General features: G+C 59.3%; 1 protein-coding gene across 1 annotated transcript; it reads right to left on the bottom strand.

Annotated features, from left to right (window-relative positions):
• Positions 1–3,049: 3,049 nt before the first annotated feature.
• SHISA8 (shisa family member 8) lies at positions 3,050–14,274 on the bottom strand. The gene is made up of 4 exons (XM_029078546.2): positions 13,617–14,274; positions 6,609–6,736; positions 5,851–6,000; positions 3,050–4,435 (listed from the first exon to the last, which is right to left on the bottom strand). Exons 1-4 carry the CDS (start codon positions 14,141–14,143, stop codon positions 4,002–4,004), a joined length of 1,239 nt encoding a protein of 412 aa, XP_028934379.1. The 5' UTR covers positions 14,144–14,274; the 3' UTR covers positions 3,050–4,001.
• Between the last annotated feature and the right edge of the window lie 9,511 nt (positions 14,275–23,785).

The following is a 23,785-nucleotide window of genomic DNA, read 5'->3' on the forward strand; positions in this document are numbered from 1 at the left end:
AACAGATAGAGACCATCCCTGCCCATTGACGGGCTGAGAGTCGAATCGGGGGAGACAGACGGACAAAAACGAGACCACCGACATCGAGGCCTGAAATGTTAACTGAGGAAGGGGAGCGGGGCCGGGCTACTGGGCCAACACGCTCTGGCTTAACAAATGCCAACACTGCTGCTATTATTATAGTAGAGAAGCAGCGTGGCTCGGTGGAAAGAGCCGAGGCTTGGAAGTCTGAGGTCATGGGTTCGAATCCCGACTCTGGTAACGCCCGAGCGCCACGAGGCTGCTGGGTTTCCGCGGTTTGTTCCGGCCAGTGGCCACCAGGGGGCAGCAGGTCCGCGGCCCGCGCCCCTTGCTCCTCCTGCGTCGTGGTCACTTAAAGTGGGTATTGGTTAAGCGCTTACTCTGTGCAGAGCGTTGTTCTAAGCGCTGGGGGAGATACAAGGTCATCAGGTTGGCCTACGTGAGGCTCCCAGTCTTCACCCCCATTTGCCAGATGAGGTCCCTGAGGCACCGAGGAGTGACGCGCCTTGCCCGCAGTCCCACAGCCGACGAGTGGCAGAGCCTGGATTCGAACCCATGACCGCTGACTCCCAAGCCCGGGCTCTCGCCACTGAGCCACGCGTCATCCGATTGTATTTATTAAGCGCTTCCTGTGTGCAGAGCGCTTGGGAAGGTACAATAATAACGATGGCATTTGTTAAGCGCTTACTATGTGCCGAGCACTGTTCTAAGTGCTGGAGAGGATCCAGGGTGATCAGGTCGTCCCACATGGGGCTCACAGTCTTCGTCCCCATTTTCCAGATGAGGTAATAATAACAGTGATGATGTTGGTATTTGTTAAGTGCTTACTATGTGCAGAGCACTGTTCTAAGCGCTGGGGTAGATACAGGGTCATCAGGTTGTCCCACCTGTGGCTCCCAGTCTTCATCCCCATTTCCCAAATGAGGGAACTGAGGCACAGAGAAGTAAAGCGACTTGCCCAGAGTCACACAGCTGACAAGTGGCAGAGGCGGGATTTGAACCCACGACTTCTGACTCCCAAACCCGGGCTTTTTCCAGCGGGCCACGCTGCTTCTCTGTACAACAATCAAGAGTGACAGCCCCAGGGCCGGGAGGCCCTCTTCAGGTCCTCCAGTCCAGTCCCCCGCCTCCCAGAGACCCCGCCGGACCCGCGGTCGTCGATGCTGGTTTTAAAAATTCTCCAGGCCGAGGCTCGTGTCATTCGCCCGTGGGTTGATGATTATTATTCTTATCCTGGGGGCAGAGGGGAGTCTGCTCTGCCTCCACGTCCCCCTCGGTCCTCCCCCCGGCTGGTAGCCGGGTGCTTCTTCCACTCGGAAATGTTCCGCTGAGCTCAGCGGGCAAGGTGCCCCCGTGCAGGCCCGGCATGGCCCAGGGCCCTGTGTGTTCCTAGGCCCGGCTTTGTCCGGAGAACGAGGAGGAGCTTAGGGGGGGCCGTGCCGGGAGGCGGGTGCCCTCTCCCGCTGCGGATTCCTGCTCCCGCTCTGCCTCGGGCTCTCCCCTTCCCTATCTCCAGCCCAAGGGGCAGGATATCCTAGACCGGTTCGGTTAACTCGCCAGGGTCCCGGGGTTGCCCACCCCGCTCCTAACCACTTAGACCGTTTGCCCCTTCGCTCTCCAGTGTGGCTCCTTCCCCACTGTTTGCAACACGCCCGTGTCTCCCCTATCCTAAATAAACCCTTCCTAGACCCCACGGCTCCCTCCAGTTATCGCCCCATCTCCCTCCTTCCATTCCTCTCCCAAGCCCTCTAGCGAGTTGTCTACACCCGCTGTCTCACGTTCCTCTCCTCCGATTTCCTCCTTGATCCCCTCCGATCTGGCTTCCGTCCCCTTTCTGCACAGAAACCGCCTTCTCAAAGACGACTGGCGATCTCCTTGCCAAATCCAATGGCTTCTACTCCATCCCGAGCCTCCTCGACCTCTCCGCCGCCTTAGACGCCGCGGACCATCCCCTTCTCCTAGAAACGTTATCCAACCTCGGCTTCACTGACACCGTCCTCACTGAGAAGCCGCGTGGCTTAGTGGAAAGAGCACGGCCCCGGGAGTCGGGGTCGTGGGTTCTGATTCCGGCTCCCCCACTTATCAGGTGTGTGACTTATCGGGTGACGTCACTTCGCTTCTCTGGGCCTCAGTGACCTCATCTGTAAAATGGGGATGAAGACCGGGGGCCCCACGTGGGACAACCTGATTACCTTATATCTCCCCCAGTACTTAGAACAGTGCTTGGCATATAGCAAGCGCTTCACAAATACTATCATCATCATTCTGGTTCGCCTCCTATCTCTCTGGCCGCTCATTTTCGCTCTCTTTCGTGAGCTCCTCCTCTGCCTCCCACCCCCTAACTGTGGGAGTCGCTCAAGGTTCAGTTCTGGGTCCCCTTCTATTCTCCATCTACACCCACTCCCTTGGAGAACTCATCTGCTCCTCTTCACATCTGACAGATAATCACTCTTCCCTCCACCTTCAGCGTCTTATCCAAGGCACATCTCCTCCGAGAGGCCTTCCCCGACTAAGCCCCCTTTTCCTTTTCTTCCGTTCCCTTCTGCCGTCGCCCTTTCTCCCCTTATTCATCCCCCGTCCAGACCCCCACATCTATTGTGTACATATCCAAAATGTATTTATTCGTGTTCATGTCTCCCCATCTACACTGTAAGCTCGTTCTGGGCAGGGAATGGGTCTGTTATCTTGTAGTCTCCCGAGCCGCTTAGTATAGTGCTCTGCACACAGTGAGCGCTCAGTAGATACGACTGATGAATGTGGGACGGGGACCGTATCCAACCCGATGTACTTGTCTTCACCCCGGCGCGTAGACCGGCGCTTGACACATAGTGAGTGGTCGACGGATACAACAATAATAATAATAATAGTAATGATAACAACGTGTACGTGTGTGCCAGCGGGTAGATGTGGACACGCAGGTGCGGGAGGCTGTGTGCTCACGTGTGTACGTGTACCGGTTCGCAAAGCCGTGCTTAGGCCGGCTCAGCGACGGGCCGGGGGCCGTCTGCTGGGAAGGTACACAAACGAAGCCAGTGAAATAACCAGAGCCCGCTCCTCGCCGGACCCCCAGCTTGTGGGGGAAGAGGGCTGGGGCGTGTTTATTTGGGGGGAGGGAAGGCATCGATACAGGGGGCAGGGCCAGATGGGCACAGCTCCCTGCCCTTGGCTCCTTGGCCCCGCCCATAGCCCTTCAGGTGAGATTTCCCCCCCACCCCCCATTCCCCCCCTTCTCTCCCCGCTTCCAAGGGCCTTAATCCGGCTTTGATAGAGGAAAGAAAGTGCCTGTTCTTTCCCACCCTGCTGGGGAGGGGGAACAGTCAGGTGGAGGGGCAGTAGTGTGGAGGGAGCACAGACTGGGGAGGGGGCACGGAGGGGCCGAGAGGGGAGGGGGAGGCCCAGTCCTTTCCCCAGAAAAACGGTCCTAACTGCGGTCCCAGCCCGGCTCCACGGCAGCTCCCTGGCTCGTTCTCTCTCCCTCCCCCCGACTCCCAGAGCTGCGCGGAGCCCCCCCGCAGCTGCTGCCACAGGAAAAGGAGGTGGTCCATATCTCTGGTGGGGGGCGGGGGGTGGAGGGCAGGGAAGGGATCTTCGACATGCGGCAGGAGAGGCAATTTTCGGTCCCCCCCAACTCCACCCCGGCTCGGGGGCTCTACCGGCTGCGGGCCCCGGCGGCAAAGCCGGGCCGGAGCCTCTGCGCCAGCCTGGCTAGGTCCCAGAGGGTGGTCCCCGGGCCGGGGGGAGATGGGGGGGGGTCCGCCGCCCCCTCCGGATTCCCGTTTGCCAATGGGAGGCCGTCACCCCGCCACCGGACCCAGCGGCCCCCGCGGTCAGTTTGAAGCCTCGACGGCCCGGCCTGCGGCCCCGCTCCCGCATCCCGCTCCCCGTTTCCCACTGCTCTCGTGACAGTGGGGAGGGGCCCGGGGTGACGAGGGGAGCGACAGAGGATAACGGGGGTCGGCAGGCCCCCCCCCCGACCCGGCTCACACGGTGACTTCCGTCTTGCTGTTGGTGGAGAGGTGCCGTCGGGGAACGCCGTAGTGTGGCGTCGGCTGGCCGAAGGCCTCGGGCAGCTTCTCCACGCTGACCTGCCTCTGGGGGACGTAGCCGTGTGGCCGGGGGTCCGGGGAGGGGTGGTGGGGGTGGGGGTGATGGGCGTGGTGAGGGCGGGGGGCATGGCCGTGCAGTCGGGGGCGACTCTGCTCCCAGCCCCCGTAGGCGGGGTTGGAGGGCGGCGGGGGCTGGGCGCTGGTCCTCCCGCCCTTGACTCTGGAGCCGGGGGTGGTCTCCCCCCTCCAGGGGCAGCCGTCCAACAGCGTGGGCAGGTCCTTGGGGTGCCGGGGAGGAAAGGACAGGGTGCCCGCCGGGGGCAGGTCCGCCGCCGGGAAGCGCTTGTAGAACTCCTCGGGTGCGCTCTCTGCGGGGACAGACGTGAGGGGTTTGTTTTCTTTTTGTTTTTCTTTTTAATGGTATCTGTTAAGCACTTATTCCGCGCCAGGCACTGTATTGAGCGCTGGGGTAGTTATGAGTTAATCGGGTCGGACACGGTCCACATCCCACAGGGGGCTCACAGTCTTCATCCCCATTTAGAGATGAGGTAACTGAGGCACAGAGAAGTGAAGCCCAAGGTCACACGGCAGACGAGGGGAGGAGTCGGGATCAGAACCCAGGTCCTTCTGACTCTCAGACCCGAGCTCTACCAGTGTCCCTCTCGACCCGTCGTTCAATCGACGGCATTGATGGAGCGCTCACCGTGGGCAGAGAACGTGTCTACCGACTCTCTTGTACGCTCCCACGTGCTCGGCCCGGTGCTCTGCGTACGGGGAGAGCTCAATAAATACCATTGATTGATTGGGAGAGAGAGCGGGTGAGACGTGGGGCGAACCCAGGCAGGTGTGGGCGTTCAGGTCGGGGCAGGCTGGAGGACGGAGAGAGGGGAGTCCTATCTCCCCCGCAGCCCAGGCTCAGAGCCAGGCAAGGAGCTCGGAGGGAGGCGCTACACCGAGAGTGCCTTGTGGGGAGGGATTGTGTCTACTGACCCTGTCGTATATATGTTGGTATTTGTTAAGCGCTTACTATGTGCCGAGCACTGTTCTAAGCGCTGGGTAGATACAGGGTAATCAGGTTGTCCCACGTGAGGCTCACAGTTAATCCCCATTTTACAGATGAGGTAACTGAAGCACAGAGAAGTGAAGTGACTCGCCCGCAGTCACCCAGCTGACAAGTGCAGAGGCGGGATTCGAACTCATGACCTCTGACTCCCAAGCCCGTGCTCTTTCCACTGAGCCACGCCGCTGTCGTATTTTCCCAAGCGCTCAGTACGGGGCTCTGCACATAGTCAGCACTCAAGAAATGCCACTGATGGATGGATTCTCCCTACCTCCTTCTCTCCCTCTCTCCCCCCCTGCATTTCTTGGCACCTGCCGGGCAGCCGAAAACAAATGTTTGGCATGAAGAACGCCGGTCGGCTGAGGTGGAAACCTGGGAACGTCGGGTGGTCGGAGGCGAGGGCATCCCGGGTGCTGATTAGCTGGGGAGGGGAGGTCCGGCGTGCTGGGCCCGCGGACTGGGACACTGCTAGTCCCGATCGGCTGGGATATCCCCGGGGCCGTGACCGAAACGACATTGACCCGGGCAAGTCACTGGTGGGGAGGGACTGGAGGTTGGAGATCGGGGGGGGGGGCGGGGGGACCGAAGGCTGGGATTTCGGGGCGGGGGGCGGCGCGGAAACCGGAGGCCGGGGGCGTGGAGGACAGGAGGAGAGGAGTGCCGACCTGCTTGATCCCATTCTGGTTTCCTCCCTCCCCGGGTGTCCCACGCGGTGTTGCTTACCCACGGCCTTGAGGGTGGCATACTTGGCGTAGCCGGACGCCTGCAGGGTCATGCTGCTGCCCACATGTAGCCGGCCGGCGTGAGGGTGCGCCAGCCCGAGCTGGGGCACGTGGCCGGTGCCCAGGCCGGCGCTGTTCAGGTGTGGCTTGTCTGGCGAGAAGAGGTGGGAGGGGATGAAATCCCCTCCCCTCCCTGACCCGTCTCCGGCGGCCCAGGGGCTCTCGTCCAGGAAGATTGGCAATCCCCCCGGCATCGGGGAGGCCTTGGGCCTGGAGAGCCACCACCCTCTAGTCCCTTCTCCAGCCCAAGAGGTGTGCCACATCCCCTACTCGCCCTCGAGGCCCAGGGGGAGCCTCCAACCCAGCCACGGGGCACCACAGCGTCAACAGGAGCTCCGGACTCTGCCTCCCCGTGACGGGGGGCTGAGCTGGGCCAGCTCAGTGACGTTAAGGTCCCTTAATCCTCCAAGGGAGAAGAGGATGAGAGCAGCGAAGCTGACGGAGATAGAGACCGGACAGATCTGGGGCAGTGCTCCGAGCCTGGCAGAGAAGAGCAAGGGGAAGTGGTGTGGAGGTAGGGCCAGGGAGCGGGTCTGTTTACATCGTCCTCTCCCCAGCGCTTCGCACAGTGCTCTGCCCACAGTAAGGGCTCAGTAAAAATGAATGAATGGATGAAGGGGAGAGGGGTCCGGAGGAGCGGCTGCCGACCCTCTTCCCGGACTTTCTGTCCACGCCGCCGCCCAGGCGAGGCCTGCTTACCTGTGCCGCTCCGCGGGGAGCCCCTGGGCAGCCCCTCGCCCATCTGCACCTGCACGCTGCTCCGCTGAGGGCCGGCCGGGGGGTCCGGGGAGCCCGAACCAGGCTGCTTCAGGAGGTCAGTGAGGGTCCTGGCGGAGGGCAGAGGATAGAAGGGGCGGGTCAAGCCGCTCGCCCAAGAGGCCGTCGGATCCACCAAGTCACAGAGGGTTGGATGGGGGCCAAATCTCTCCGAGTTCTCCACTCGGCCGGGTGACCCCAGACGAATCTCTCCAAGTTCTGTTTCCCCAGCTGGAAATGGGGTTACCCCACTCTCTTCTGGGCCTCCTCCCATCCCTACAAGTTCAGCCCAGCATCAGTGATACCAGTAATAATATTAATAATTGTGGTTTTTGTTAAGCGCTTGCCATGTGACAGGCCCTGTACTACGCGCTGGGCGGCATACAAGCAAGTCGGGTTGGGCACGGTACCTGTCTCGTGCGGGACTCACAGTCTCAATCCCGGATGAGGTAACTGAGGCAAAGAGAAGTAAAGTGACTTGCCCTAGGTCAGGCAGCAGACAAGTAGCAGAGCCAGGATTTTAACCCAAGTCCTTCTGACTCCCAGGCCCGTGCTCCATTCTCTAGGCCGTGCTACGATTGGTACAGGGCTCTGCACACAGTAGCGTGGCGCAGTGGAAAGAGCACGGGCTTTGGAGTCGGGGCTCATGAGTTCGCATCCCAGCTCTGCCACTTGTCAGCTGTGTGACTGTGGGCGAGTCACTTAACTTCTCTGTGCCTCAGTTCCCTCATCTGTAAAATGGGGATTAAGACTGCGAGCCCCACGTGGGACGACCCGATTCCCCTGTGTCTACCCCAGCGCTTAGAACAGTGCTCGGCACATAGTAAGCGCTTGACAAATACCAACATTATCATTATTATTATTATTAAGAGCTCGATGAATACGATCGACTGACGCGAATACTCAGGCGCACCCACCCCTTCCCTCGTGCCAATCTCCGGCCTCAGAGGGCAGGACACCCAGCTCGGCAGCTGCTGTGGGCGACCGTGCCAGGATCCTTGGAGGTCTGCCCCCACCCCCCTCTTGCCTCTCCCTCATACCGATAACCCCCGAGTCACCTCTGACTCGGTTCCCTCATCCTCTGCCCCCGTCCAATCTGCCACGGAGACCTGCTCATTTTGCCTGAAATATTTCACTGCTCCACCCCTTCCTCTCCCCTCTCTACGCCATTCTCCCAGCTGGAACCCAGCTGCATCCCTCCCCTCTACAAAGCTTCTCTCAAACCCCCGACACCCCCACAGGAAGTCTCTCCTAATTACCCCTCCTCTCCCCGCCATCCCACCCCCAGCTGTCCCGCTCACATAGACGCACGGTGCTCGGCAGAGTTCATTCTCCCTGCGTGTGGGCTGGAGAAGCAGTGTGGCCTGACGGGTAGAGCAGGAGGCCTGGGAGTCAGAAGGACCTGACTTCTAATCCCAGTTCCGACACTTGTCTGTCGTGTGGCCTTGGGCAAGTCACTTAATAATGATGGCATTTGTTAAGCGCTTACTAGGTGCCAGGCACTGTACTAATCCAGGCTCACCCTCTTCATCCCCATTTTACTGATGAGGGAACTGAGGCCCAGAGAAGCAAAGTGACTTGCCTAAGGTCACACAGCAGGCACGGGGCAGGGTGGGAGGGGAGGGCGAGAGGTTGGAGCGGAGGCCCTGAGGCCTAGCGGGCCGCTGGCCTGGGCCATACGGGCCTAGCGACCCTCGGGCCCCCGGGAGCCGAGTCTCCGGGGCGGACAGGCCAGGCCGGGGTCTCCCTGGGCGGGGGCCGCGGGGTGGGAGCGGGTCTCCGGGCTCCCTCCGGGCTCCCTCCCCTCCCAGACCCGCCTGGTGGCTCGGATTTCGGGGAAGGCAACAGGCCGGGTCCGCACGCCCCAGTGGAGGTGAGGAGATGTGTTCTGACAGGATGGCGGTAGCCTCCCGGCCCCCGGCGCTCCACCCACGGCACGAGCCAGGCACACACGCTCACACACACACTTCTCTCTCTTTCTGTCCACTCATCTCACCTCACAAACGCTCAAACGTTCCCCATACAGAGGAGAAGACAATCTTCCGACACGCTGGTTTAGCACCCAGCCTCGTGAGGAAAATCCCAGCCCCAGAGCTCCCTTTTTCCTGAGACCGATCAAGAGGAGATTGACGGCCCCCACAGTTTGAGGGATTAAGGTTAGGAGGAGGGACGATGGGGATCAAGACTGTGAGCCCCATTTGGGACGTGGATTGTGTCCAACCTGATTATCGTGTATCTAAGTGCTCAGTACAGTGCCTGGCACAAAGCGTTTAACAAATAACATGAAAAAAAAGTGGTCCTGATTGAGGGCAGATGGATGGATCAGTTGACCTCTTGAGATCCAAACCAGCCTGAGGCCTTCAGATTCCTTGACCCTGGTTCACCTCGATCGATCAATCAGTGGAATTTATGAAAATTTACTGCGTGCAGAGCACTGCTCTAAGCCCTTGGGAGAGTACAGATTAGGATAGAGTTGGTAGGCGTGATCCCTGCCTAAAAGGATCTTACAATTTGTTCTGATGTCTGTCTCCCCACCTTTAGACTGTAAGCCCGTTGTGGGCAGGGATTGTCTCTCTTTATTGCTGTATTGTACTTTCCGAGCACTTAGTACAGTGCTCTGCACACAGTAAACGCTCAATAAACACGATCGAATGAATGAATGAACTAGAGAGACCGGCCTCCTGCCCTTGCCTCCACCCACGCCTTAGCACCGCAAGCGGGTCGGGATGGGTGCGCTTGGTGCTCTTCCTAGACAAGCCCTCCCAGCGGAATTTAGCTGCTTCCTCCCCGGCCTCTGCCTCCAGTTTCTCCCCTCTCTCGCCTCTCCCACACTCTACTGCCCAGGTCATCTTTCCAAAGCCTTCGTCAGAGCACAACACTCCTCTCTTCCAACACCTCCAGTGGCTACCCACTGCCCTCCGCAATAAAAAAGAGCTTCTGACCATTGGTATCGAGGCGTTCCACCAGCTGGCTCCTCCTTTCCAATGAAACCTCTGCTCCAAAACACTCTTTTTTGCTCCTCCCAAGCAATCCTGGCTGTCCCTAGGTCTGGACTCTCCCGCCCCCAGCCTATGGCTCACCTCTTTCCCCTCACCTGAATTATCACCTCCTTCATCTTGGTCAAACCCTCCCCGCCTCCAAATCGGTCATCCCGATTGAGTGCTTACTGAGTGCAGAGCACTGGATTAAGCACTTGGGAGAGTATAATAGAATTAGAAGACACCATCCCTTCCTTCAAGGGGTTTTCATTCTGGCTTGCCTAAAAACCCTCTGCCTCCAGGAGGTCTTCCCTCCCTACTCCCTCACTCCACACTCACATTACCTGGGCCATGAGGCCATGGGCCAGACAGCAAAAGAGGACCTGTGTCCATTATAGTCCAGGGGATGGGGTTGCAAAACGAAGTCCTGTGACGACCTTACTCTTTCCACCCCTCCCTTTCTGAGTTGCCAATTTTACAAAAAGAGGCCACAAAGCCTTTCAGGGGAGAGAGACCCCTGGTTTGGATTTAGGATGGCTGGGACTCTGTGGTGGGATGGGCCTAGCTGGGCAGGCCAGGGCAGATTGGGTCAAGAGTGCCTGACACGTAGTAAGCGCTTAACAAATATTTTTTAAAAAGCCCCTGATCCCCCCTCACTACCCTCGGAGTCCGGTGGCCTCCTAACACCGGTGGTTCATAATAATAACTGTGGTCTTTGTTAAACACTTAATCTGTGCCCGGCACTATACTTAAGAGTTGGGGTAGATACAAGGTAATTGGGTTGGACACAGTCCCTGTCTCACATGAGGCTCACAGTCTTACTCCCTACTTTACAGATGAGGGAACTGAGGCCCGGAGAAGTGAAGTGATTTGCCCAAGGTCTCACAGCAGAACCGGAATTAGAAGCCAGGCCCTTCCTACCCTCAGGCCCGTGCTCTATCCACTAGACCACGCTGCCTCCCTTCGTCCATCCCAGGGGAAGGATGGATGAACCCGTTCCTGATAAGTCACCCCGCTGCGTGTCCCCCTTCCCCCTCGGGGAGTGTCTGGGTCTGGAGGCGGCCAGCAGAATGGGGAGATGGGGGGGGGGTCCCCACTCCTCTTCTACTTCCTGGTCTTCACTTTCAGGCCCACAGTTGTATCCCGGCTGGGGCACCTCTCCCATAGGCTCGCAGAGGTGGGCAGTAGGGGAGACCATGTTCCCTTCCCTCCATCCCTCCCCCCAGCCTTTCCGCAGCCCACTAGGATTCATGACTCTGGGGGGGAGAGGGTCCCTCCGGGTTAGGGGCCAGAGGGGCCCTTTAAAGGAGCAGAAGGAACAATGAAGGCAACAGTGGAAGAGGGAGGGAGTGTGTGCGTGTGTGTGAGAGAGAGAATGAAGTGGGGAAGATAGGAGAGAGAAGGGAGGGAGGCAGTCGAGAAGAGGGCCTATGGAGGAACAGGAAACACATCAATCAATTGTATTTACTGAGAGCTTACTGAGGGCAGAATACTATACTAAGCGCTTGGGAGCATACAATATGACAACCTAACAGACACATTCATTTCCTATCCACAACGAGCTTACAGTGTAGGGGTGGAGGCAGATGTTGATATAAATAAATGAATTGCGGATATGGACCTAAGCGCGGGTGGGGCGAGAAGGGGCAGGTGAAGCAGGAGAAAAGAGCCAAACCGAAGGGACGAGAGACAAAGATGAGAGCCGGAGAGAGAGAGGAAAGATTGGAGAACTGAGCCAGAGAGGGAGTGACAGGGAGCGGAGAGATGGGGGGAGAAGGAGAGAGGTAAGTTGCCTGCAGCGGCTGCTGGGCCTCGGGTGGGCTCCTGAGGTAGGGGGTCGGGGGGAGACACAGCATTTGCTCTTCTGTGTGTCATCCCTCCACCCCATTCCCCAGAGCCCCTCAATTCCTCTGAGGAGTCACCCCGGAGGAGGCGAGGGAACGCAGACCTGGTGGCCTCCCACAGATACCCAAAATTCTTTAGAGTGTGCACGCTCACACAGACCCTCTCCCCCCACCATACTCCCTTGCATGAATTAATTCATTCGATCGTATTTACTGAGCGCTTACTGTGTGCAGAGCACTGTACTAAGAGCTTGGAAAGTACGATTTGGTAACAGATAAGAGACGATCCCTACCCAACAACGGGCTCACGGTCTAGAAGGGGAAGACAGACAACAAAACGAAACAAGTAGACAGGCATCTATACCACACTCACCAGGCCCCCGGAGGAGCCCATAAGCCTCCCTCCCCCGCTCACAAACCCAGGACATTAGATCATAGAAGCCACAAGCACACTTGCTCCGACACACGGGCTCACACGGGTGCTAACGTGCTCACGCACACACACACACACACCCCACACACTCTCTCATACACCCACACCCACTCACTCCAGCCATCCGAACCTTGGGCAAGTCACTTCACTTCTCTGTGCCTCAGTTCCCTCATCTGAAAAATGGGGATTAATATTGTGAGCCCCATGTGGGACAACCTGATTACCTTGAATCTACCCCAGCGCTTGGCACATAGAAAGCGCTTAACAAATGCCATCATCATCATCATCATCATTATTATTAACCAAACAGAGTCTCCTGAGCCCCCAACCCTGGCCGCCAGTCTGTCTGATTTTGTCTATCTTTGTCTCTGTCTCTCTCCCGGGCTGGTGACCTTGGACCCGGCGGCCTCCTCCCCGGGTGAAGCCGGGACCTTCACCCGGTGCCCAAGACCCCCAGAGGGGACCCCCCGGAGCAGCTACCCGGCAGAGCCGGGACCCTCATCTTTCTCCTCCCCCTCACCCACCCTCCCGGCAGACGAGGGGCATTAGCCAACCCGACCTCCCCAGGAGCCCCCGAGGCCCAAAGAGGTGGGGAGATGGGGGGGGGGGTCTTTGCCTCCAGGTCCGGCCTGGGAAGGGTCCCCGGGGTTTGGGGGTGGGGCAAGGGGAAAGGAGGGGAGGGGGTGGGAGAGGGAAGATCAGCTATCCACCGCAGGCGGACCCCTAGAGTGACCCCTCATCGCCCCGTGGGGCAGCACGGGCGCCCAGCTCACGGCCCTCTGTGCGCCTGCGTGTGTGTCCACTCCCCGAGATTTCACAGGATGGGGGCGGGGAGCATCCCGTGCCCTCGGGGAGGGGGAAGGACGGGCCCGGCAGAGATATACAGCGCTCTGCTCATAGGGAGAGCTCAGTGAGTACCACCGATTGAGGTCAGGGGTCCCGGAGCCCGAAAGGTCCCCCGAAAGGTCACGAGGGCCATCCCCCGTCCTCCCGGGGAAGTGGGGAATAGAGCAGAATAATAATAATGATGATGATGGTGGTATCCGTTAAGCACCCAGCACTGTTCTAAGCGCTGTAAGCAGAAGCAGCGTGGTGTAGCAGATAGAGCCCAGGCCTGGGAGTCAGAGGGTCATGGGTTCTAAACCCAACTCCGCCACCTGTGTGCGGTGGGGCCTCGGGCAAGTCAGTTCTCTGGGCCTCAGTCCCCTCCTCTGTGAAAGGGGGATGGAGACCGTGAACCCCGCGTGGGACGGGGACGGTGTCGGACCCGATGTGCTCGTATCCACCCCAGCGCCTGGTAGAGGGCCTGGCGCCTACAGAAACCGTCATTCTTCTTCTTCTGAGAGTCAAAAATAAATAAATAAATGATGGCATTTTCTTAAATGCTTACTGCGTGCCAAGCACGGTTCCAAGCGCCGGGGTAGAGACAAGGTCATCGGGTTGTCCCAGGTGAGGCTCACAGTCTTTCTCCCCATTTTCCAGGTGAAGTCACCGAGGCCCAGAGAAGCGAAGCGACCGGCCCAGAGTCACACAGCCGACAAGTGGCGGAGGCGGGATGGGATCCCGCGACCTCTGCCTCCCAAGGCCGGCCCGTTGCCGCTAAGCCCCGTGCCCGCGGCGAGCGCTCAGTCGGCACGATGGCGCGCAGAAGCGGCTTCCCCTTCGCAGAGGGGAAGGGGCGGGGAGCGTCACCCACCTGGCCACGGTCATCTCGGTCCGGGGGCCCCGGCCCCGCTCGAGGCCCAGCTTGGCGAGGACGGCGGCCAGCATCAAGACGGCCACGGCGCCGCAGACGACGTAGACGACGACGACGTTGGTCTTGTCCCGGGCGGGGTGGCCGGGGGTGTCGTCCGGGCGGGCGGGGGGCCTGCCGGTGGGCGTCCAGCCGGGGCTGTTGTAGTTGGAGCAGCGGGCCTGGTCCAGGCGTCGCGGCCGGTCCTGGCAGCAGAAGCGGTAGCCGCAGGTGCCGCAGCAGTAGTGATAGGCCCCCGAGCTGCAGTTGAACGGGGGGTCCCACTGGCCCATCACGTCGTAGTAGCCCCGGCAGCGGTCGCCGCCGGCCGACGCCTCCGTGGGGGGCGGCAACGAGGCCTCGGTCGGCCCGGCCTCCGCCCGGGGGTCCTCGTCCTTGACCTCCCCGGCCTCCCCGGGGGCGACCCGAGCCCCCCGGCCCGGGGCCAGCAGGACCAGGCAGCAGAGGCCCCAGAGGCCGCCCCGCTCCATCCGGCCGGGCCCGGGCCGGGGCCGGGGGTGGGGGGGAACCCCCGGGAAGGTCACCACCTCATGCCGGCCGCGGACGGCCCGGGCACCCTCCCCCAACCCCGGGGCCCGCTGCCGGGGGCAGGACCGGCCGCGGCCGGCCGAGGCCCGGGGTCGGAGGCCGGGCAGGGTGGGGAGACCGGGGGGAGGAGGAGGGTGAGGAAGAAGAAGAGGAGGAGGGAGGAGGACGGGGAAGAGGAGGAAGAAGAAGAGGAGGAAGAAGAAGAGGAAAAGAGGAGGAGGAAGAAGAAGAGGAAAAGAGGAGGAGGAGGAAGAAGAGGAAAAGAGGAGGAGGAAAAAGAAGAGGAGGAGGAAAAGGAAGAGGAGGAACAAGAGAGGAGGAGGAAAAAGAAGAAGAGAGGAGGAAGGAGAAGAGAGGAGGAGGAGGAGGACAGAGAAGAAGAAGGATGGGGAGGAGGAGGAGGAGGAGGAGGAGGACAGACGAGAAGAAGGACAGGGGAGGGGGAGGAGGAAAGAGAAGAAGAGGAGGAGGAAGAAGAGAGGAGGAAAAAGAGGAGAAGGAGGAAAAAGGAGGAGAGGAGGAAGAAGAGAGGAGGAGGGAAAAGAAGAAGAGAGGAGGAGGAGGAGAAGGAAGAAGAGGAGGAGGAGGACAGAGGAGAAGAAGGACAGGGGAGGAGGAGGAGGAAAAAGGAGGGGAGGAGGAAGAAGAGAGGAGGAGGAGGAGGAGGGAAAAGAAGAAGAGGAGGAGGAGAAGGAAGAAGAGGAGGAGGAGGAGGACAGAGGAGAAGAAGGACAGGGGAGGAGGAGGAGGAAAAAGAAGAAGAGGAGGAAAAAGAAGAAGAGGAGGAGGAAGAAGAGAGGAGGAAGAAGAGGAGGAGGAGGAAAAAGAAGGAGAGGAGGAAGAAGAGAGGAGGAGGAAGAAGAAGAGAGGAGGAGGAAGAAGAAGAGAAGAGGAGGCCAGAGGAGAAGAAGGACAGGGAAGGAGGAGGAGGAGGAGGAGGAGGAGGAGGAGCAGCAGCAGCAGCAGCAGCAGCAGCCGGCGGAGCAGCGGGGATCTCAGCTGTGCATCCGGGCGGCCGGGCCCGGCCGGAGCTGGGAGGAGCGGCCAAGGAGGGGCGAGGCTGGGCGGGCCGGGGGACCGACGGGGGTGGGGGGCGAGGGGAGGGGACGGGCCGGACGGGCCGGAGGAGAGGGCTCTCCTTAGCCGCCCCGGCCCGGAGGGGAGAGGAGGGGAGAGGAGGGGAGAGGAGGGGAGAGGAGAGGATGGACGGACCCCCGACGAAGAAGTGGCCCGTCGAGGCTCCTGGCGCGCTCTCGCTCTCGCTGTCGCTGTCGCTGTCGCTCCCGCTCCGTCTGTCGGTCTCTCGGTGTGTCTCTGTCTGTCTCTGTCTGTCCCTGTCCGTCCCTGTCTGTCCCTGCCTGTCCGTCCGCCCGCCCGCCCCGGCCGCCGTCCGAGGGTCCGCCTCTCTCCTCCCGCCCCTCCGGAGCCTCGCAGCTTCGCCCCGAGAGCCCGCGCACCGGGCCGGAGGGGCCGGGGGGCGGGAGGGCGGGGGGACCGGGGGGCAGGGGGGCAGGGGGACCGGGGGGCAGGGGGGGCAGGGGGGCAGGCGGGCCGGCCGAGGGGAGCGGGATCGGGATGAGGATCAGGAGCGTCTCCCGCCCGGCTCCTCCCTCCCCGAGGGGGAACTGGAGGGGGGCGGGCCGGATGGCTCCCGAGGTGGGCTCCCCCGGGGCTCCCCGAGGGCAGGGGGTGGCGGGGGGTCGGGGCCGGACCCCGGGGGGCCCCGGGCACCCCCGGAAGGGAGGTTGGGGGTCAGGGCTAGGGCGGAGCCTTCCTCGGTCCCGGTCCTCCCCACCCCGACTGGTTCCTTCCCCTCCTCTTCCCCCTCCACCTTCTCCTCTTCCTCCTCCTTCTCCTCTTCCCTCTCTTGCTCCTCCTCTCCTTTTTCTCCTCCTCTCCTTTTCCTCCTCCTCCTCCTCCTCCTCTTACTCCTCCTCCTCCTCCCCCCTTTCTCTTTCCCTCTTCCTCCTCTTCTTCCTCCTCTCCCCCCTCCTCCTCTTCCTCCTCCTCCTCTTCCTTCCTCCTCTTCTTATTCCCCCTTCCTCTTTCCCTCCTCCTCCCCCTCCTCCTCCTCTCCCTCCTTCTCCCCCTCTCCCCTTCCCTCGATCCCTCCCCGGCCGCTCCTCAGGCCGGTCAGGGCCACGGGGGAGTCTCACGGAGGAGTCTCACGGGTCGTTACTCCTAGAGAGGGGTGAGCGTGGATAACGGAGACCCCCGGAAGACCTCTGAACCTCCGGATCGCATCTCCTACTTCTGTGCGTTCATTCTCCCGGTGCCCCGGGGTGGTGCTTGATAACACCGTCGATCCTCACCTTCCTTCCGACTTCGCCTCTTGTTCCGTGACGGCGTCCGATTCCCACCTGTCTAGTCTTTCCCAGAGCCTAGTACGGTGTTCTGCACGTGGTAAGCGCCTCGTAGATAACCCTACTAATGACCGGCGTGGCGTTGTCAAGCGCTTATTACGTGCCAAGCGCGGTACGGAGTGCTAGGGTAGGTCCGAGGTAATCGGGTTGGACACCGTCCCCGCTCCTCGTCGGGCAAAGGAGGGAGATCGGGTATTGAACCCCCGTTTTACAGATGAGGAAACTGAGGCCCAGAGAAGCGACTTGCCCGAGGTCGCCCGGCAGACACGTGGCGGAGCTGGGATTAGAACTCGGGCCCTCTGACTCCCAGGCCCGGGATCTTTCCACTGGGCCCCCGCTGCTCCTACTCCTATTGCTGTCCCTTCGCCCGACCCCACCGATCCCCCTTCCAGAGTTTGCTACCGACTCTAGCTACCGACTGGCCTGAGTTTCGCCTCCTCTCTTGGTCCCACCGACCCAAGGAGCCTGGGGCAAGGAAATGACCGTAGGTCGGGTAGCGGGAGAGACGAGGCGGCCTGCCTGACCCGCAGGCCGGGCCGCCGGGCCCGGGACAGCCGAGAGGCCGCAGAGCCGCGGAGACCCTCTTTCCTCCCTCCTTCCTCGCCGCCCCGTCCGGCCCCGTCTCCCTGCTCTCCCGTCACGTTGTCCCCCTCCTTCTCCAGCACCAGATGTCTGAGTGCCGTTCCGGGAGGAACGGCAATGTCCTTTCACATCCAAAATAACTGCATTTATTAAGCGCTTGCCAAGTCCTGGGCTACGCGCCGGGGTAGGTCATTCATTCAATAGTATTTATTGAGCGCTTACTATGTGCAGAGCACTGTACTAAGCGCTTGGGATGAACAAGTCGGCAACAGATAGAGACAGTCCCTGCCGTTTGACGGGCTTACGGTCTAATCGGGGGAGACGGACAGACGAGAACAATGGCACTAAACAGCGTCAAGGGGAAGAACATCTCGTAAAAACCGATGGCAACTAAATAGAATCAAGGCGATGTACAATTCATTAACAAAATAAATAGGGTAACGAAAATATATACAGTTGAGCGGATGGGTACGGTGCTGTGGGGATGGGAAGGGAGAGGTGGAGGAGCAGAGGGAAAAGGGGAAAATGAGGCTTTAGCTGCGGAGAGGTAAAGGGGGGATGGCAGAGGGAGTAGAGGGGGAAGAGGAGCTCAGTCTGGGAAGGCCTCTTGGAGGAGGTCGAGACGGTCGGGCCGCGGCCCCCTCTCGAGGGGCTCTCGATCCAGGAGGCAGAGGACGCCCCAGACCGTCACGCCCCAGACTGCTGCTTCTCCATACTTCGTGGCTGTTCGGCAGACATCCACCCTGCACTCCCCACCCCCCCGGCTCCCTTGGCGACGCCCCCCCCCGCCCCGCACCAGCCTCACTTACTTCGTACCACCCCTGAGGGAGCGGGAGCTGTAAATCTGGAGCCCACACACCACAGCTCCGACAATCCAGCTGGAATAATTGATAATAATGATTGTGGTCTTTGTGAAGCGCTTACCGTGCGCCAGGCACTGTACTAAGCGCTGGGGTGGGTACAAGCAAATCGGGTTGGACGCAACCCTGTCCCACGTGGGGCTCGTACTTTCAATTCCTATTTTACAGGTGAGGGAACTGAGGCCCAGGGAAGTGAAGGGACTTGCCCAAGGTCACGCAGCAGACAAAGGGCCGAGCTGGGATTAGAACCCAGGGTCTTCCGATTCCCGGGACCGTGCTCTATCCGCTATGTCACGCTGCTTCTCCGAATCATAGCGGCCCCGAGCCCTCGCCCGTGCACAGACAAACGTACACACCCAAAACCCAAGGACACAATCACACACATCTCTAAACGTTTTCACTCACACGTCCACACACGTATATTCCTCCATACTTGTATACCCAAACCCACCCACGCTTGCCCTTCTTTTCGCCAAACCGTGACCCCTTCCACGGCCTCCTGAAACCCACCTCCTCCTTGAAGCCTTTCCAGATTGACCCCCCGATCTAGCGGGGCTGTAGGTGTTCTTATTAATAATAATAATAATAATTTTGGTATTTGTTAAGCGCTTACTATGTGCCGAGCACTGTTCTAAGCGCTGGGTAGATACAGGGTCATCAGGTTGTCCCACGTGAGGCTCACAGTCTTCATCCCCATTTTACAGATGAGGTAACTGAGGCACCGAGAAGTTAAGTGACTTGCCCAAAGTCACCCAGCTGACAGGTGGCGGGGCCGGGATTAGAACCCATGACCCATGACTTCTAAGCCCGGGATCTTTCCACTGAGCCACGCGGGTGTTCTTACGCATCTCATATATGATGGCAGGCTTCTCACCCTTGGGTTGTGCGACTGCCTGCGCTTGCATGTTCACGTGTGTCCTGGAGATCCATTAGTCAGTGGTCCTATCATCATCATCATCGATGGTATTTATTGAGCACTTACCATGTGCTGAGCACTCAGTTCATTCATCTGCAAAATAGGGATTGGATACCCGTCCTCCCTCCTACTTTCTCCGTGAGCCTCATGTGGGCCCTGACTATCCAGTATCTACCCCAGCTTGGCATATAGTAAGTGTTTCACAAAATATAATAATAGTAGCATTAATAGCAAAAATAATGGTGAGAATAATAATCGGCACAATAAAACATGATAGACACATTCACAACCCACAAGCGGCTTACAGTCTAGAGTAAGTTTAGGTCTGACGATCAGACAGGGAATGTCTACTTCATTGGATTAAGACTGTGAACCCCGTGTGGGATGGGGACTCTCTAACCTGATTAACTTGTATTTATCCTAACGCTTAGAACAGTGCTTCACACAGAGTAAGACCTTAACAAATACTATCATTGTTTTTAGAGTACCGTCCTTGCCTACAGGCCCAGCCCCTGTGGGATCAGAGAAGCAGCGTGGCTTAGTGGCAAGAGCCCGGGCTTGGGAGTCAGAGGACGTGGGTTCTAATTCCGGCTCCGCCACTTGTCCGCTGTGTGACCTTTGGCACTAAGTCACTTAACTTATCTTCTCTGTGCCTCGGTTCCCTCATCTGTAAAATGGGGATTAAGACTGTGAGCCCCGCGTGGGACAACCTGACGACCTTGTATCTACCTCAGTGCTTAGAACACTGCTTGGTACATAGTAAGTGCTTAACAAATACCATCGTTATTATTATTATTGGAACGTATTGAGTGTTGGGCAGTGCCAGTGCTGGGTTGCCCGTCATACGGGGAAGGGTGGGGCAGTGGGTGAGGGACACGGCCAGGTCTTGCCTCAGTTTCCCACCCTCCCATCGGAGAGAGCCCTGGCTAGACCTGAAAGACAAACAGCGACAAATCCCTCGCTCAGTTCAGTGCCTGGCACGTAGTAAGTGCTGAACGAATACCCTAATTGTTATTATTCAGAGAAGTGGGCGGATGCAGAGGACCCCGGACCCTCTTCTGCTGCCTCCGAAAACTACCGGCATGAGGCTCCTTTGCATAAATCTGCATATCGAATTCAAGAGAGCAGAACTCTAAGTACAATTAATTAGCGAAACCGACAGCACTTGTGTTCCAACCCAATATTCAGGGCGTGACATGAAGCCCAGGCAGGTTTTTGCAGCCGATCCTGGATTTGGGGCGAGAGAGACAAGGCTCTCCCGGAGAGGGTCCTACCCACAGAGCCGGAGGTGAGGTCAACGGTGGCCGGGACGCGGGAGGAGAGGGGAAGGCACCACTCGCCCGGGTCCAACCCCTCCCGCGATGGACTGCGCTGGGGGCTGGGTCATCCCCGGGGACTTACTGGTCACAGCGGGCGATCACAGCGGGCGACTTTCAGCTCTGCCGGAATCAGCAGAGGCTAGGCTGGGGCTCCTGCTTCGCCCTGACGCAGAGTCGTTTGGTCTCAGTTGGCTTCCTCTTCTACCCAACAGTCATAATAATAATAATAACAATAATTACTAATTACGGTATTTGTTAAGCGCTCACTCGGTGCCAGGCATTGTTCTAAGTGCTGGGGTGGATACCAGGGAATCAGGTTGTCCTACGTGGGGCTCACGGTCTTAATCCCCATTTTACAGATGAGGGACCTGAGGCCCAGAGAAGTGAAGCGACTCGCCCAAGGTCACCCAGCAGACAGATGGCAGAGCCGGGATTAGAACCCACATCCTCTGACTCCCAAGCCCGGACTCTTGCCACGAGGTCATGCTGCTTCTCCTGTTCTAATTCCTCCTGTTCTAATAATTAATAATAATTATTGTACTTGTTTAGCGCTGGCTATGTGTTCTGCTCTCGGTCTAGGCCGTGGGACTGTCCAGTTCTGCTTTACTCACTTTTGCGGGGGGTTGGGGAGGGACACGGAAAGCCCGGTCCTGGGACCGGCCTACGGGGGCTGGTGGTCGAGCAAGCAAGAAATCCATCAATCAGTCGGTGGTATTGACCGAGCGCGTACAGTGAGCCGAGCACTGTTCTAAGCGCTTAGGAGAGTACAGTAGATCAGATTTGGTAGACACGTCCCCTGCCCACGAGGAGCTCGCGGTCTTGGCAGGGTGGGCAGAGGTCAGAGAAGGGGAAGGGGAAGCGGAACCCTCACTGCTTCCCAGTTCCCCCCAGCCTCCGCTTCCACCGATTCCAGCCGGATCCCTGTGCCAAAGGCTGTTTTGAGGGGGAGGTGACACGCGTCCCGTCCTCAGGGGGCTTCCGATCAGGAAGAGACAAGGCGGGCGGCGCAACTGGTATTAGTGAAGCTCGGAGAATCACATCTTCGCGCAGAGAGGCTGGGAGAAGGTCACCATTTCTCCGGCTTAAGTTGGGAAGGGGCATAGGCACCCACTTCCCCCTGCTCTGCCAAACGAGTTCAGAAAGGAGCAGGGAGCAAAGGGGGTGGCTTGGAAAGGGGGTGGGAGAGGAGGGGGAAGAGGAAAGAGGGGGAGGAAGGAAAGGAAAAGGAGGAGGGAGAGTGGGGAGGAGGAGGAGGAGGAGGAGAAGGGGGGAGGAGGAAGAAGAGGGTGAAGAAGAGAAGGAGGAGGAGGAAGAAGGGGAGGAGGAGAGAAGGTAGAAAGAGGAGGAGGAGGAGAAGAAGGAGGAGGAAGAGGGAGGGCAGTTTGGGTGAGGAGGATCAGCCCAGCGGCCCCGAACTGGGGAACGACCGTGGGTAATGGGCCGGTCGGTCGGCCGGTGGGCGTTCCAGCCCGCTGGCTCTCTGGTTTCCTGTGCCAGGGCCCTGGGGCCCCCGGGGGGGGGCGGGGAGAGGAAGGGGACCGGAGGGCGGCCCCCCAGCCCGGACCCACGCCCACCCCCAGACCCATCGGCTCCGCTCCCAAGACCACGACCCCCCTCCGAGGCCGCGGCCAGGGTGGACGGGAGGAAGGAGGAGAGCAGGTGGCTGGGGATGCGGCCTCTTTTCCTGGGGATCGTGGGCCCTTTGTCTCTCTGGGTGACAACCCGAGCGTCTTCTCGTCCCTTCTTTTTCCTCACTCTCTGTCTCTCCTCCCATCTCCGTCTCTCTCTGCCTCTGCCTCTGCCTCTCCGGGCCCCCTAGCACACATCCCTCAGCAGGGCCTCGTGTACTGCAGTGTAGCTGCTTATTGTTGTATTGCGGTCTCCCAAGCGTTTAGTACGGTGCTCTGCACACAGTAAGCGCTCAATAAATATGACTGACAATGAATTTGGGCGTGGGAGATGGTTGGGAGAAGAGGGGAGTGTGCTCTGCCCCCGGAGGGACCACGGGTGAGGTCACCAGAGGTCGCCCGGCTCCAGAGCAGCAAATCCGGGCCCATGGAGCAAGACTAAAATGAACTGCTCCGTAAGACAACAATTCCCCAAATGATATGGAAATCTATGTAAAGTGCCCTGTTTTCTCCTGTTCCTAGGGAAAGAAGGATGAGGGGTGTGTGTGTGGGGGGGGGGGTGGCGGGGGGCGCTGAGGGATGGCAGGAGAGGCAAGCAAAGCGTCCTGGAAGATGGAGATTTCACAGTCTATTTAAATCTCTCTAAGCCTAAGAGGCAGTGAAGCTTCAGTCGGCCTGCCACTGCCTTCTTCCCTACCCTGTCAGATTATTATTATTAATAATAATAACGGTATTTGTTAAGTGCTTACTATGTGCCAGGCATAGTACTAAATGCTGTGTCTTCCCAGGGCCGGCTGGGGGCTGAGGATGTTGGGGGGGGGCGGTGGAGACCCCCCTGCCTGACCCAGGGACCGGCCTGCTCCTTCTCCTTTTCTGGCTGGAGGATCCCCAGAGGAAGAAGCTGGAGAAAATCTGGACTAGAGCAACAGAAACGACCAACCCAAGTGGTAGAAATCATCCCAAAGAGGAGAGGTTTCAAGGGATTAGGCTTCTCCAGCCTGGAGAAGAGAAGGCTAAGGGACACCTAGAGCTATACTTGGGGGGATGTTCATTCAATAGTATTTATTGAGCGCTTACTATGTGCAGAGCACTGTACTAAGCGCTTGGGATGAACAAGTCGGCAACAGATAGAGACGGTCCCTGCCGTTTGATGTTCAACCGGTGTTCTCCAAGACCCCCATCAGGTTGACGCTGCAGCACGAGGGCTTCGGGTTTGACCTAAGGAAGAACGTCTTGGAAACGTGGGCCGTTGTCGGCCGTGACTTCCGACCGGGTGGCGGAAGATGGTAAAAATCTCCATCTCCGGTGGTCCAGGGATGGTGCCCGTCCGCCTGGGGTGGTGGAGGTGCACCCTGTTTGGAAGCAAGACGATGGACTCCAGATGATCTCGCCAAGTCCCATGGAGAGAAGGAAGGAGGGAGGAGATGTGGGTAGAAGAGAAGGTTCTGGGAGCCTGTGTGAAAGAGCGTGGCCAGAGAGCGACGGGGATGGGAAACGAGCTGATGTTGGGGCCTGCGGCCAGGAGGCTCTGAGCATGGTCGAGTTGTTGTGGGTAGAGGTGTGGGAGTGTTGAAAGAGAGCAGGGGGGATGAGAGGACTCTGCTGTGTGTGTGTGCGCATGTGTCAGCGGGTGTTTGTTGTAGGGGGGGGGGTCTCTCCTGCTTTGGGGGTGCTAGGCTCTGAGACCACGTGCCTTCCCAACCTGTCTGCCTCTGAGACAGATGAGGCGATGAACAGACATCCTAGCTTCCCCTTCCCCCCGCCGAGTGGTCCTGTCTCCCCTGCTTGGCCCAGTGTGACCCGAGATGGGCAAAGGGTGGGTGGAGAGGACCACTCTCCTCCTCAGAGGGGCAGGGGATGGGTGGGAAGGACCAGTCTCATCCCTGAGAAGGGCGGGGGTGAGGAAGACCACTCTC

Source organism: Ornithorhynchus anatinus, chromosome 14 (genome assembly GCF_004115215.2).
Source record: "Ornithorhynchus anatinus isolate Pmale09 chromosome 14, mOrnAna1.pri.v4, whole genome shotgun sequence".
Classification (NCBI taxonomy): Eukaryota; Metazoa; Chordata; class Mammalia; order Monotremata; family Ornithorhynchidae; genus Ornithorhynchus; species Ornithorhynchus anatinus.